The following is a 14,038-nucleotide window of genomic DNA, read 5'->3' on the forward strand; positions in this document are numbered from 1 at the left end:
GGTCCAAAAAGTGGACTGAAACGCCTGAGTTAAGATAAAATAACACAACCTTCATCGGTATCGCAATGGGGAAATTTGCAATTTGACAAGTACCGTCTGTTTAACCTCTTTTTAAAGTACACTTTAAAGGTAGTGTGGATTTGACAAGCATGTTGTTGATGGAGGGAGAAGTCAGTTCCAAGTGTGGAATGACGCATTAAATAAAGCGGCACACCAGGGTTCCAATTGTTATTTTATTCATTAATTTATGTCCCAAGCCGCTCATCCTCACAAGGGTCACGGCGGTGCTGGCGCCTATCCCAGCTATCATCGGGCTGGAGGTGGGGAACGCCCTGAACTGGTTGTCGGCCAATCGCAGGGCACGTAGAGACAACAGTCGCACTCACAATCACACCTAGGGGCAATTTAGAGTGGCCAATTAATGCATGTTTTTGGGATGTGGGAGGAAACCGGAGTGCCCACCCAAAGAAAACCCACGCAGGCACGAGAAGAACATACAAACTCCAAACAGGCGGGGCCGGGATTTGAACCCCAAACCTCAGAACTGTACCGTGCTGCCACTATTTTAATAATCGATTAATCTGTCAACAGTTGCTTTTTCGATAAAATTATGAATTGGATTAGGAAAAGCCATTTCTAATTCCCATCCTTATTTAGAAAACAGGACATTGTTTCAAAGAAAATGTGAAAAAAATAAACTGATTATGATTCAGTTACTAGCTGGGTCCGTCCATCCATTTTGTTCCGCTTATCAGAGGTTAAATTCTTGGCTGCAGCGGCCAAAGCGTGGAAGCCGAGACTTCCCTCCTACCAGTCACTTTGTCCAGCTATTCCAGTGGGGATGGTTCGAAAATGCTCTTGCGTAGCATGTCAACATTCAAAAAAATGTTGACTGATGTTTTCCAAAGTCAAAGTAGATTTTTGCAAATGTCTAATTTTAATCAAATACAAAGATCAGTCTGCTTTCATGGAGGACTCCAGAAAGAGAATATTTATTTTGAGAGGCTTTGACTATTCAGCAAAATTCGGTTTTAAACAGATTTATAGTGAAATATCACCATAAAAAAAAAAACAGCTGAGCTCCAGCACTCCTGTGACTCTTGTGAGGATAAGCAACCAATAAAATGGATGGATGCAGTATTTTGCTTGTTGACACTTTTAAAAAAAAATACATAAAACGTTGGTGGTGGTTCTACAAATCCAGACTATTTAACTTAAAATATGTTCTAGGAAGGCAGCACGGTGTCTCTGCTGGTAAAGCGTTGGCCTCACAGTTCTGAGGTCCCGGGTTCAATCCCGGACCCGCCTGCGTGGAGTTTGCATGTTCTCCCCGTGGTTGCGTGGGTTTCCTCCCACATCCCAAAAACATGCAACATTAATTGGACATTCTAAATTCCCACTATGTGTGATTGTGAGCGCACCTATTTGTCTCCATGTTCCCCGCGATTGGCTGGCAACCAGTTCAGGGTGTACCCCGCCTCCTGCCCGTTGACAACTGGGATGGGCTCCAGCACTCCCCGCAACCCTCGTGAGGATAAACGGCAAAGAAAATGGATGAATGGATGTTCTAAGACGCTATTGTAAATGATGTCAATGTATTGTTGCAGTTGTTCGAACTAGTATACAAAAGGGCTCAAGTCTGAAATCCCCACAACAAAGTTAATGTTTTAATGTTGAAACTTGTGTTTGATGGAAGAGAAACAACTTTTGTTCACATGTACTCAAGAATTAGCACAATTAAGAGCTTGTCTATTGGCAAAGTGGTACATTCCGTACCAGTGTAAGTGAGAAATGGAAATGAGCTATTTACACCATAGTATAGCTTTTGTTATTCAGTTTCTGCAGGCAAATAATGAATGTGCTAATTATAAAAATGGAGCCACATGTAAGTAAACGAATGAGGAAATGTGCGAGGTCCTAAGTGTAACGTCGAAACCACATCGTTGGGACTCTGTTTCATTTGCTTCGCATTTTGGGTCCTTGCAATAATTATGGCCCGGTAATTGAAAATGTGTTTTCATTTTAGGAAACAATGTGTTTTCAGAACGTGGTCTGTCCATTGTACAATTCCTCTGACGTTATTTGCTAAATGACGAATGTTACTTTGTTTCAGAGTGAGAGAACTTTCCCAGTTGCTGTTGGCTCCACTGAAATCGGGATCGAGCGATCATGTTTGTCATCAATATTAATCCATTTTATTTTTGGATCCCCAACCCGTGAGAACTGACACTGCTCCGTTACAAAAAAAAAAAAAAAAAAACAGACTTTCGGCCTCATCGAGCGTGCAACTCGTTTCTAAGAGCTAATTTAATCCGTAATTTCCTCATTTTCAAACCATAGAGGGGAAACATGAAAATGTTACTTTTTTCCCCTCTGGTCAAGGAAATAACTGCTATTTGAGGATGTGTAGCAGACGTTTGCAAAAGTCACGTTTGCTGATCTGCGGCTAAAATGGACGGAAATATTCCCTCCGTAGCCACCAGCTGTTGTCCTGTCCGCCGCGCCGACACGGTTGGCTGTGGGCAGGCTTAGCCAGCGCTGCGCCTCGCATATGAAATAGGACGTGGGCCGCTATCCCCTCTGGGAGTTGACTTCCTCTGAGCCCCCAGGAGCATCACTCCTCCACCTCGTCCCTGAAACAAGCGGCCCCTTTAGAGAGAGGCCAAATATCCAGAGGACCGGGATAGGATTCCAAGAGGCTTCACAGTGGGACTAAAAAGGGCCGAGTCTTAAAAAGAATACCAGATAAATATGACTACAGTATATACTGTACATGTCTGGGTACAGTGTTTAATTTTATGAATAATTGTATGCATGTCAGGACTTTGGTTCCTGTCGTAATAATTCTACAGGGTTAATTTAAGACCTTAACCCTGTAGCCATGTTTTCGAGCACAATGACGTGGCCACCGCAACAAAATGAATTCCTCTTTGTTGTTCACTTATAACTTACTGATAACAGGTTTTTTTTTTTCAAGAAAGTTGTGATATCCAGATATATCCACGCTTATTCAAATTTCTTCCCCAAAGATGTTATTGTTTTAATCTAGTGGGAGATCTGAAATGTGATGTGCTGTCGTTATGGCTGCCTGTCTGCCACCACTCAATCACAATGTGAATGGTCGTCCAAAATATTCCATTTCTTTTGTGTAAACAGAAACACTGATGGATATGCCTCATTCATTCATTTGTTGAGCCACTTATCCTCACAAGGGTCACGGAGGTGCTGGCGCCTATCCCGGCTATCATCGGGCAGACAATGGAGACCCCGGACTGTTGAGCAACTGATGTTGGACATCTAGCAAGAATGGAAAAGAATATGTGGCAAGAAAATCCATCCGATCAATCACAGGCACGAGGAGAACATGCAAACTCCGCACAGGCGGGGCCTGGATTTGAAACCCGGACCTCAGAACTGTGAGGCCAACAGTGTAACCATTAGCGCCACCGTGCCGCCTGGTATGCTACACAACGAGAAGCGTTGGAAGGTACAGCATCCGCCCATTGACCCAACTGTGCCTATTTGTGTGTTTATTTTAGTATTCACTCTAAAGCAAGAGGCAGTACAGGTCATTTTTTATTTTGGTATGCTTTTGAAACCATGTTCAATATTATTATTAGTGGCATGTTTGTAGGGATGAAGCCAGATCGACCGCTGTCCACTTAGTGGCCAACAAATAATTTGCCATCTTTTTCATGGTTTCAGTGAACACGAACACTTCGGATCGCGACAGAAGGAGAATTTAAAGCCATGTTTTTGGTTTACAGGAACTGTCCACATATTTCCCTGAAGTATGCCAAGTTAATACCCAAGATGCGGAATGTCATGCGACCAACACAGAACAAGGAATAGCTGACTTCCTTGTGCGTGCTTTGCTAATGATCACAGCTAGGATTGATTATGTGATTGTTTGAAGACAACCTGGCTATAATGTTTGTTTTCTTTCTGGCTGTTGTCGTCAGACTAAGTTGGACCCTCACATCCTGCTCAGCACTTCTTTCAGCGTCTACCCTCAGGTAGCCACTATTAATCAATGCAAACTAAATCCAGCAGACATTCCAAAAGCTTTTTACCCCTTACCATTAACTTCTTAAACAGTTAACTTACAATTTCATTTTAACAATGCTGCCAATTCTGTCATAAGATTGTCATCACATCTCGGCCGGACAAATTATAAATTCCTCCTGCACTCACTGCAGTAGTCTCAGCACCCTTGCAATACTTGCATATCTGTTGTTGACCATTACTGGCCATTCGTCTGCTTGAAGAAGTCGTATCTGCACCATTTGCACAATTGACAGTCTCAGATGATCATTTCTTGAGCTCTCCGCATGATTTGATCAATGGTCACTGCGCCAGAGTAATGTTCTATTAGTCATTTAAAAGTGCTCTATTTGCAGGAGGACTCTGCATCATTTTGCACAATTGTCAAAAATAAAGAAAGAAATAAAAGTTACCGGCATTACCACATTACTGGTAACCTTTTGTTGCTCAGTGACAGTGCCTGTCAATAGACTGTCTATCTGTCTCCAATCACCAGACAAAAATTCCTTGTGGTTTTTTTTTTTTTTTTGGTCAGCCTTGGGGAATAAAATTTAATTTAATTCTGTTAAAATGAATAAATAAATAGATACGTGTAGGTCATTTATTTATGCAAATCAGGTATCACACGGGAAAACATGAATGAACCCCAAACAGCGTGTCGTCATCTTTAGCGGCTCTGTGGTGACGTGTATTAAACAGGAAAAAGACACATAGATAATTAAAATTCCTTCGCTATTCACTGGAGCGGAAATGCTTGTGGCTGATTTTCCGAATATGTTAACAGTTTGCACTTCTACCGGATTATACGCTGCTTGTTTTCTGGTTTGACGTCACACTATTTTTGGAGCTGATGCAGCTATTGTTATTCCGCTTCCACATCCCGCTGTGGAAAACCAAACCTGATCTGATTCTGGCTGCTTCCAACAATACCGTTGCTAGCTAAATTGCACCGCAACCATTGTACGCCTCACAAGGACTAGATCTGAATGGAGTCAGCACCCTAGTCAAGGTTACCTGCTGCATGCGTTTATATTGATGTGGACGTGACAGTACAAGTACGAGTGGAAAACCCACACAGCGAAAACAGAAGAAAATCTGCCAAACTCCACATAAAAACACACTATGATCGATAAATACTATAATGCAAGCACATTAAATCCAGTGTCCAGACACAGTTTACGCGTTTCCCACATGTGAACCAGCAAACCAGAGAGAAATCTAGTCAAGTACTGATGACCCAGAAGAGGATTTCATTGGTTTCAACCTCATTAGCGGCGATGTTTACAATTGTCCATTATCCTGACCCCAAAAAAAAAATCTACATTTCTATTGCAGACACAATTCTAACTTTCAGAAAGTAAAGACGTCCTGCAAAAAAAAAAAAAAAAAGTCAAATTTTCTCATAGATTTCTGCACGTGCGCGTCTCGGAAGGAAGCTCTTTAGAGGAGTGTCTGCAAGAGGTGGGGGGAGTGTGGCAATCTCGTTTCCTGTGTCTGTCTGCATGCGAGACTGCCGCTAACGCTGCTGTAACAGACTCATTAATATTCACAGAGGCTGTACAGTTCCGCTGCTGACGGCACACAGATGACAGCGTTTCTTGCGAGCCGAAAAGCCGTAAGACAGCATCGTCGGGCACTTTTTTTTTTTTTTTTTTTGCTGGCGTGCTCCAAGAACATTTTCAAAGTGCCTCCTCTTTGCTCCAATGTGCTGACAAAGGGGAGCTCTTTTGCCGTAAGTTTAGCAATTTTCCTCTTTTCCTCAACTCCTACCCAGCATGTATTCCCTCATTAGCGTTTCTTGAAACAGAGTACTTGGGGATGGTGGTGTGGGGGGGGGGGGGGGTTAGGGGTGGGGTGGGAGTGGGGGGGATAAAGGAGTCAGATTAAAAAGCAAATGAGCCTTTGGCATAACACTTGAGTGCCCTGCGGGCTCTTCTGTAAAAAAAAAAAAAAATGGAAGAGGCCCTTGTAAGTGGGGTCCTTGAGGTGTGCACACTCTAGTTTGAATGAACGTGTGTGCCAAGGGGGTGGGGGGGGGGGTTGGCTATTCACCATGGATGGCAGGACTCTGGCACTCTCCGGGACATGAAGGGTGTCTCCGACTTCCCTCTCTTTGATATGTTTGTCTGAGAGGATCCGTGCTGGACGAGAGATGAGACGCTCGCAAGCACTTTGCTTTCTCGGTTTGTTCAAACCAAGTGTTGCGTCCCACAATGCCACTCAATCAAACTGGAGTAAAAAGTAGGGAAAGGGGGGGTAGGGGGGGGGGATCAATGTGTGTGTGTGTGTGTGTGTGTGTGTGTGTGTGTGTGTGTGTGTGTGTGTGTGTGTGTGTCCGAGGTGGGTTCCTGGCCTGGGGTAGGTGGAGGTTAGGGGGATGGGTGGGCCCGATGTTTGCTGAATGCTCCTCTTTGTTGGGATCATATTATGTTTCCACCACAATACTTCTAAACTCTGCTTCATCAACCCCATTCATGTGTAACAGTTCATGCAAATGGCATCACTAGTCTTTTTTTTTCCCCCTCCTTGGGCTGGGGTGGGGGGTGGGATTCCTTTATCAATCTCCCACACAAACTTCTCTCTCCTGCCTGCAAACTCCTAGCGGCACATCACTTGTCTCATTAAAATGCATTCGTGCGGGTTTCCGCGTCTGTCAATCTACCGACATTTGACGTTTGTCGTTGACACTACCTTACTGGTTTAAAGAATCTCATCAGATTAAAAGAGCAGCAAAAAATATACGAGACCAAAATATCCATCTATTTCAAACTATGGGTTGTCTTCACTGACATCGCATTTTTTGCTGAACCGCTGCGTGCCGCCATTTTACCTCTCTACCTAACGCGTACCCCAGTGTGGAAGTCTACAGGCGTCTCGGGACTCAAGTCCACAAGGAAGGACTTTTTTTCGACAACTCTCACCAGTTCGCTCAAGCTTTTCCCTGAGTTACTCTTCGAAGCCTCACGATCCGGTAAACAACTCCGGGCTGCGTAAGCGGGGACATCGTCTAACGCTTCCGACGAACGACTTTGGACGTTCTCCGGCTCTGTGAGACTTGGCTTTGTGGACGATTGCCCGACGCTGCTATTCCACTGCCCGGTCTCAACCTCCATAGTGTGGACGTGTCGCCGAGCTAAGCTAACGAGCTTAATCGATTCTCTTTTTAGAAGGCCAACATTACAGTTAAGATCGTTTTTTTGTTAGTCACTTGAAAGATTTGAGAATTTTGTGAAATACTGGATTTGTTTATTTTGTCTTTCTGCCATTGTCATCACATTTTAAACAAATAATAAACATTTTGCTTTGCTTGTGGTGAACTAATATACAGGTTTTACTTTTTGAAATATAATGTTAGAAACGTAACGTCGTCCACCTTGCCTATGTATGAGTAACGGGAGCTCGGGGATCGAAAATGGCCGCCGTCCGAGGCAGCCCAACAGGTGACGTCACGTGAAAGCAATTCAAACCCAGAGAAGATCGAAAATGGGTTGTCCCTAAAACATTTCATCCACACATATATACATTCACCTCAAATAAATATTGCTACACGGTCCCTGTGAGGCATTTGTTGCTAAATGGAATTGTATTTAAATTAACACCCAATAAAACTGAGCCTGAGATGTGTTTCCCCTGCAAATAATGGCTTTATTGCCACCAGAGGTGTTTTAGTGTCTTTACTGCATGGGGGCTAATTAGTGATAACGTGCCAATGACCACCAAGCACTCATTAAAAAAAAAAAACACAACTTCTTGGTGAGACTGCACTTGCCATTTGTCCTGATAATATTCATGAGATTGTTGGGAGGAGAACATTCAGCCCATCCATCCATCCATCCATCACCCAACATCCCCTTGTTGCTCAAACGCACATTGACGCTGGCGAAGATGGTGGCATGTGCAATATGCAGCTTTTTAAAGGACGGCTATCTTGAATAAATGTGATGGAAAAATAATCATAATAATTAAAAGGTGCCCGTATAGGGACTCGCAGCAACTCACCCTGTATGACGCTTTCCTCTTATACTTGTTGGCGAAATCAAACTTCTCCTTGATTTCGTCCAGGAGCTGCTCCAGGCGGCTCTTCTCCTCCTTGCCCGCGTAATCCTGGCCGAGGAGGACGTAGGCTCTCCAGTTGGCCGAGTCGAAGCCCCAGTGGCAAGTCCTGTTCTCCTGCGCCTTGTGGCTGTGCACCACGAACTTGTGCGTGGGGTACATGAGTCTGCAGTCCATGCACTGGATGCAGGCTGCGTTGGGGCTGGTGTACAACTCGGGCACGAACAAGCCCTTGCACTTGCCGAAGCACTCGTGGTAGATTTTGAAGCTCCTCTCGGTGAGCTCCAGCTCCAGCGCCGCTCCGCCGCTCGCCTCCTTCTTGCAGCGAGGGGGGTAAGCGCCCCCGTGGATGAGCGCGTTGCACAGACGCTCGGCGTCCGTCTTGGTGATGAGGCCGCAGGAGGGCGCCGAGAAGGGCAGGATCCCCATGACTTTGAGGATCTCCAGCTGGTCGGCCGTGCACCGGGAGCAGTAGATGTGCAGCTCGTCGCACACCGAGTTGATCTGCTGCAGGCTGAAGTCCCGCAGCACCGTGTTGAGGATCTGCGGGAGACACAGCCGCTTCTCCCCCCCGACCACGAAGCACGAGATGGTCTCGCCTTCCAGGACTGTCTCGCACCTCTCCGTGGAGCGGTCCGACGGGATGAAGAGCGGCCCGGGCATCACTTGCGGCGGCAGATGCTGCAGGACCGGCTCGGGCTCCTTCCCGTCCTTCTTGAAGAGAAGCTCATGTTGCCAGCGGGCGGAGAAGGCGGCCGGCCCGCCGAGAGAGCTCATAGAGCTGAGGTGAAACTGCTTGAGAGTTTGCTGCAGTCCCGGATGAGGCTGGAAGCTCTGCCGACTCACAGTCTCCATGTTTCCCCCGCAACTTCACCAGCGAACGGCGACCGGGGACCACGAGCGTCTTGTCGCGCCTGAAACGGATAAATCCACCCCGTCGGAGAATTTGCCAAAACTTCCAAGCACTTCATCAAACATTTAGTTGGAATTTAAGAAAAACAAAACAATAATAATAAACAGTCCCCGCCCCCGTGGTTCACGCTTGTATGCCAGTGACGAGTGAGTGAACACCGGTCAGTCGCTCAAGCGGCTCTCGGACTGTCCATGTCGGAGAAAAGGTGGTGGGGGGGGGGGTGTTGGGGGCTGGCTTTTCTAAAGTCCACAAAGACCCCGCTCCAAAAAGTTCCTTGCGAACAACTGCAGAAGGATCGAGGACGAAAGCAAACGAAGATTGGGATGTACAAACTCGCTTTCGGTTGGCTTGAAATCCTAGTTCAGCAGTTCTTTCCGCTCTCGAGGACCGCTCCGTCGGCCCCCGCACTTCACTCACTGACTGACTGTATGGAGATGAGCTCTCTCTCTCTCTCTCTCTCTCTCTCTCTCTCTCTCTCTCTCCCTCCCCAGCAGTCTGCGTCTCTCGGTCACGCGCACGCGCACGCGCTCCCCCTCCCCTCCCCTTTTGTGTTTGTGTGTCTGGCTCAGTCATTGAATCCCAGCCAGGAATGTGAGTGACTCTGCAGGCACGGCTGTTCCAGGGACGGGCCTCCACCCCCTCGCTGCTGACCTGCACGAAGGCACGGAGGAAACTCGCTGTCTGTCTGTCTGCCTGCCTGCCTGCCTGCCTGCCTGCCTGCCTGCCTGCAATCATTTAAAAGAAAGTGTCGATCTCAACAATCGACAGCACCTGTCATGATCTGTTCCCGTTGTCTTGGTTCTGATTAGATTGACTTTGTCTCATTCCTGTGTGCGTCACGTGCTCGCGTGTCGTCCGCTTGATTGGGTTTTGGTCTCCACCTACACTCTACCCAATTAGCTCCCTCCAGCCACTCGTGTTTTGCGGTGTGCCTCGTTGTCAAGTCACTTTGCTTGTAGTTATTGACCGGGTTTATTTCAGGCTGTATCAGGTCATCGTTGTCACGTGTAATGTTTCCAGAGTTCTGTCGAGCCACTTTCCATGTTTTGTTGTGCTGAGTGTCTCCCCGCATTTCACTTGTCAAATACGTCGAGGTGCCCTTGAGCACTGTAATCACTCTTACAGTCTGTTGTATACACTGTCAGAAAAATAAAGTCCATCACTGACTGTATATAATGACTTAGCGCTGAGCTAGTATGCTCAGACCTTCTGCTTTTGTACTTAAGGTACATAATTGTGTTCCTGGAAAATGTATAAAATGTTACCTGAGAGACTAATAATTATACGTGTGTGGAAAATCCAATTGCATTTGTAGACGGAAATGAACTTTTTGCTGATATTTACAACAGCGCGAGATGCTTGATCACATCTTTTGATTCGTGTCTGACATCAGATTAGATACATTTTGGGGATTTAAGGAGAATGCTTGACTCTTAATTCGTTTATGGTGGCCTGAGAGAGACTTCCCCCCACGCCCCCCCCCCCCCCAATGTACAAATGAGGCCAGACGACAGATGACTGGCCAAAGATGACTTGTGAACTGAAAGTCCCTCCTTCCACTCACTTTCTCTCTGAATGTTAATGCAGGAAGTGTCACAGTGAAAGTCGGCGGAGAATAACCAAAACCAAGTGACTCAACGTGACAAATTCAACTTCAAGGGAAGTACAGTACTGTCGTTGGCTGCTCTGGTGGCGCCCCCCAGCCAGGCGCTGCTGTCACTACAAGTGAGACCTGTTTACTGGACCCTAAACGTGGTGAACAAATAAACCCTCCATCCTTTTTAATCCCACATGTCCCTCATTTAAACTCAACTTTGAACAAGAGACTGTGTAGTCTTTTCGTACGCCAAACTCGGGGCAAATTTCAAACGCATTGAACTTAATTGCCCTGATTACCAGGCTTTCCAGGAACCGACGGCAGAGATAACGTTATCGTCATTAGGTTGCAACACTGAAGTCATTCGCGGAGAATCTGTGGACTGTATATGCAAGTTTTACAGTTGAAGAGTTTTTGTGTAATTCTTTATATCACAGTAAGAAGGCTTGATGACTTTGAACAGGATAAACTTTGTAGGAAGCAGTCAATGGGATCATCTTGTCCATTTTTCCAACGTTTGACTAGCTGCCAATTTTCTTAAGTGGTATTGCAACCTGAGCACATCAACTTCCACACCCACATTCCTGTCTATAAGAAGAGAAAACTTGACACAGACAGCAGTGTAACCTCTGGCCCAGTTGAAGTATCAATTCAGGTTCTCATTGAATTTAGAGCGTACATATATATAAAGTTCTGTGAAATGGTATTCACCCTCTTCTCAAATTCTTATATTTTTGCGTAGTTTTCCCACTTTAATGTTTAAGATCATCAAACAAATGTAAATTTCAGACAAATATAGCCTAAGTGAAAGAAAGAAAGAACCGAAAGCCTCATCTTACTTTTTCTATTAAAAAAAAAACAGAATTCCCAAGAATTTTGGACAAATAAAGTTAAGGGAGAGAGTAATGGAGTAAGTATCTGATAGTAACAGTATGGTTTCATGTCTAGAAAGAGTACCACAGATGCATTATTTGCCTTGAGGATGCTCGTGGAAAAGTACAGAGAAGGTCAGAAGGAGCTACATTGTGTCTTTGTGGATCTAAAGAAAGCCCATGACAGAGTACCGAGAGGGGAACTGTGGTACTGCATGCGCAAATCTGGTGTGGAGGAGAAATAAGTTAGAATAAGACGGGGCATGCATGACTCATGGACAGCAGAACAGCGGTGAGATGTGCCATAGGTGTGTCAGAAGAATTTAAGGTGGAGGTGCGACTGCATCCGGGTTCTGCGGTAAGGCCCTTCCTGTTTGCGGTAGTGATGGATAGGCTGACAGATGAGGTTGGACTGGAATCGCCTTGGGCCATGATGTTCGTAGATGATATTATGATCTGCGGTGAAAGCAGGGAGCAGGCGGAGGAACAGTTAGAAAGATGGAGGTACGCACTGGAAAGGAGAAGAATGAAGATTAGCCGTTGTGCAACAGAATATATGTGGAAAGAGTACTTTGAGAAATTAATGAATGAAGAAAATGGGAGAGAATGTAGAGTAGAAGAGGCAAGCGTGAAGTGGCTTTGATTAGTAAGGGAGAAGTTAGAAAGGCACTGAACAGAATGAAAAATGGAAAGACAGTTGGTCCCGATGACATACCAGTGGAGGTATTGAAGCAATTTGGTGAGGTGGCTGTGGAGTTTTTGACCAAGAGGGGTGGAGGAGGAAGAGTGAAGCTCCAGTGAGAAGAGATAGCGAAGGTGGACAACTTCAAATACTTGGGGTCAACAATACAGAGCAATGGAGAGTGTGGTAAAGAAGTGAAGAAACGGGTATAAGCAGGGTGGAACAGTTGTCGGAAGGTGTCTGGTGTTCTATGTGACAGAAGAGTCTCTGCTAGGATGAAGGGCAAAGTCTATAAACCAGGTGTGAGGCCGGCCATGATGTACGGATGAGAGACGGTGGCTCTGAAGAAACAACAGGAAGCAGAATTTGAGGTGGCAGAAATGAAGATGTTGAGGTTCTCGCTTGGAGTGAGCAGGTTGGATAGGGTTAGAAACAAGGTCACGAAGGGTGCCGAGGATGGAGCTGCCAGTCAAAAGAGTGAGAGGGAGACCAAAGAGGTGGTTGATGGATCTTGTGAGGGAGGACATGAGGACAGTTTGGGTGTTAGAGAGGAGGATGCACGAGAAAGGCTTAGATGGAAAAAGATGACACGCTGTGGCTACCCCTAACGCGACAAGCCGAAAGAAAAAGAAGAAGAGTTTTATGGATTGACGAGATGAAAGTTGAGCAATTTGGAAGAAGTGTGTCTTGTTACATTTGGCTTAGATGGAGGACAGCATTTCAGAAAAAGAACATTTTACCGACAGACAAACATGAGAGTGGTAATGTGATAGTCTTGAGTAGCTTTCTTCCTTCAGGGTCTGGACAACATGGCGTAATTGATGGAGCCATGTTTTTAGGTTTAGAGATCCAGGTAACTTTGAATATTTTTTTTTCCATTAATAAGTGAACTCATCATTTTGAAAGCAGCATTTCAAATTCCCTTGGGTTGTTGTCTGATATCTGCCTTTGATTGATGATCTTAAACATTGACAATGAAGAAAATAAGTATTTGAACACCACAAAAATAAATCATTCAAAAAAATCTTACATTATGATTTCTGGATTTTTCTTTTTCGATTATCTCTCTCACAGTGGACGTGCACCTACGATGAACGTTTCAGACCCCTCCATGATTTCTAAGCGGGAGAACTTGCAATATAGCAGGGTGTTCAAATACTTATTTTCTGCACTGTAAGATGGGAAACTACACAGAAATCTAAGAATTTGAGAAGGGCATCATACTCGTAATGTGTATACCTTCCATACACATTTTTGGTAATTATATTATGGTGATAATGGTCCTTCCCAGCATATAATATTACTTCTGCTCTACTCATCATCGCAATCGTCTCCATGGCAGCAGAACACCAAACAGCATCACACGGCTTGAATGACGTCAAGTTTCTTTCCTGGCGCTGGCTGCCTTTTTTCTCTGAGTAGCATTTTGTACCACAGGACCACACCACCGCTCTGCTCGCCTGTTTCACAGTCAAGCTAAAAAAAAAAGAAAAAAAAACAGATCAGCTCATGTCAGCTCTTCTGTAATGGTCCTTCTCGAATACCGATCCCTGACGGCTCAGCTGCCAAAAACAATGTGGTCACCGAATGTAAAAATGGAACCTTGCCCCCATCACGCTGTTTTCCTTTTTGGTAGTACCCCTCGTGTCTCCTTTATTTTCTCAATGTTCCCTTGCCTTTTCCATTGCATAACGCAAGCCAGTCCGCAGGCCAAAAGCTCTGAAATTCCCACCGCTAGTCCGTCAAGTTTCCACTTCATGTGTGTCCTCACAGAGGAAACCGAATCTCCAACGTGGCATCTGGTATTCTTGGTGGGACCCGTTTAAGTGTGCACACAGAGGACATCGTAATGAAGAATGACGTAAGTGTGACATCCA

The 14,038-nt window shown here is 45.3% G+C and overlaps 1 protein-coding gene across 1 annotated transcript in view; it reads right to left on the reverse strand.

Annotated features, from left to right (window-relative positions):
- The window catches only part of skia (v-ski avian sarcoma viral oncogene homolog a), an 84,071-nt gene extending 73,795 nt beyond the window's left edge, over window positions 1–10,276 (reverse strand). The window contains exon 1 of the mRNA XM_061841458.1: window positions 8,044–10,276. Coding sequence (XP_061697442.1) covers window positions 8,044–8,952 — 909 coding nt within the window. The 5' untranslated portion in view covers window positions 8,953–10,276. The remainder of the gene's footprint in view (window positions 1–8,043) is intronic.
- Between the last annotated feature and the right edge of the window lie 3,762 nt (window positions 10,277–14,038).

Source organism: Syngnathoides biaculeatus, chromosome 2, assembly GCF_019802595.1.
Source record: "Syngnathoides biaculeatus isolate LvHL_M chromosome 2, ASM1980259v1, whole genome shotgun sequence".
In the NCBI taxonomy this organism is placed as follows: Eukaryota; Metazoa; Chordata; class Actinopteri; order Syngnathiformes; family Syngnathidae; genus Syngnathoides; species Syngnathoides biaculeatus.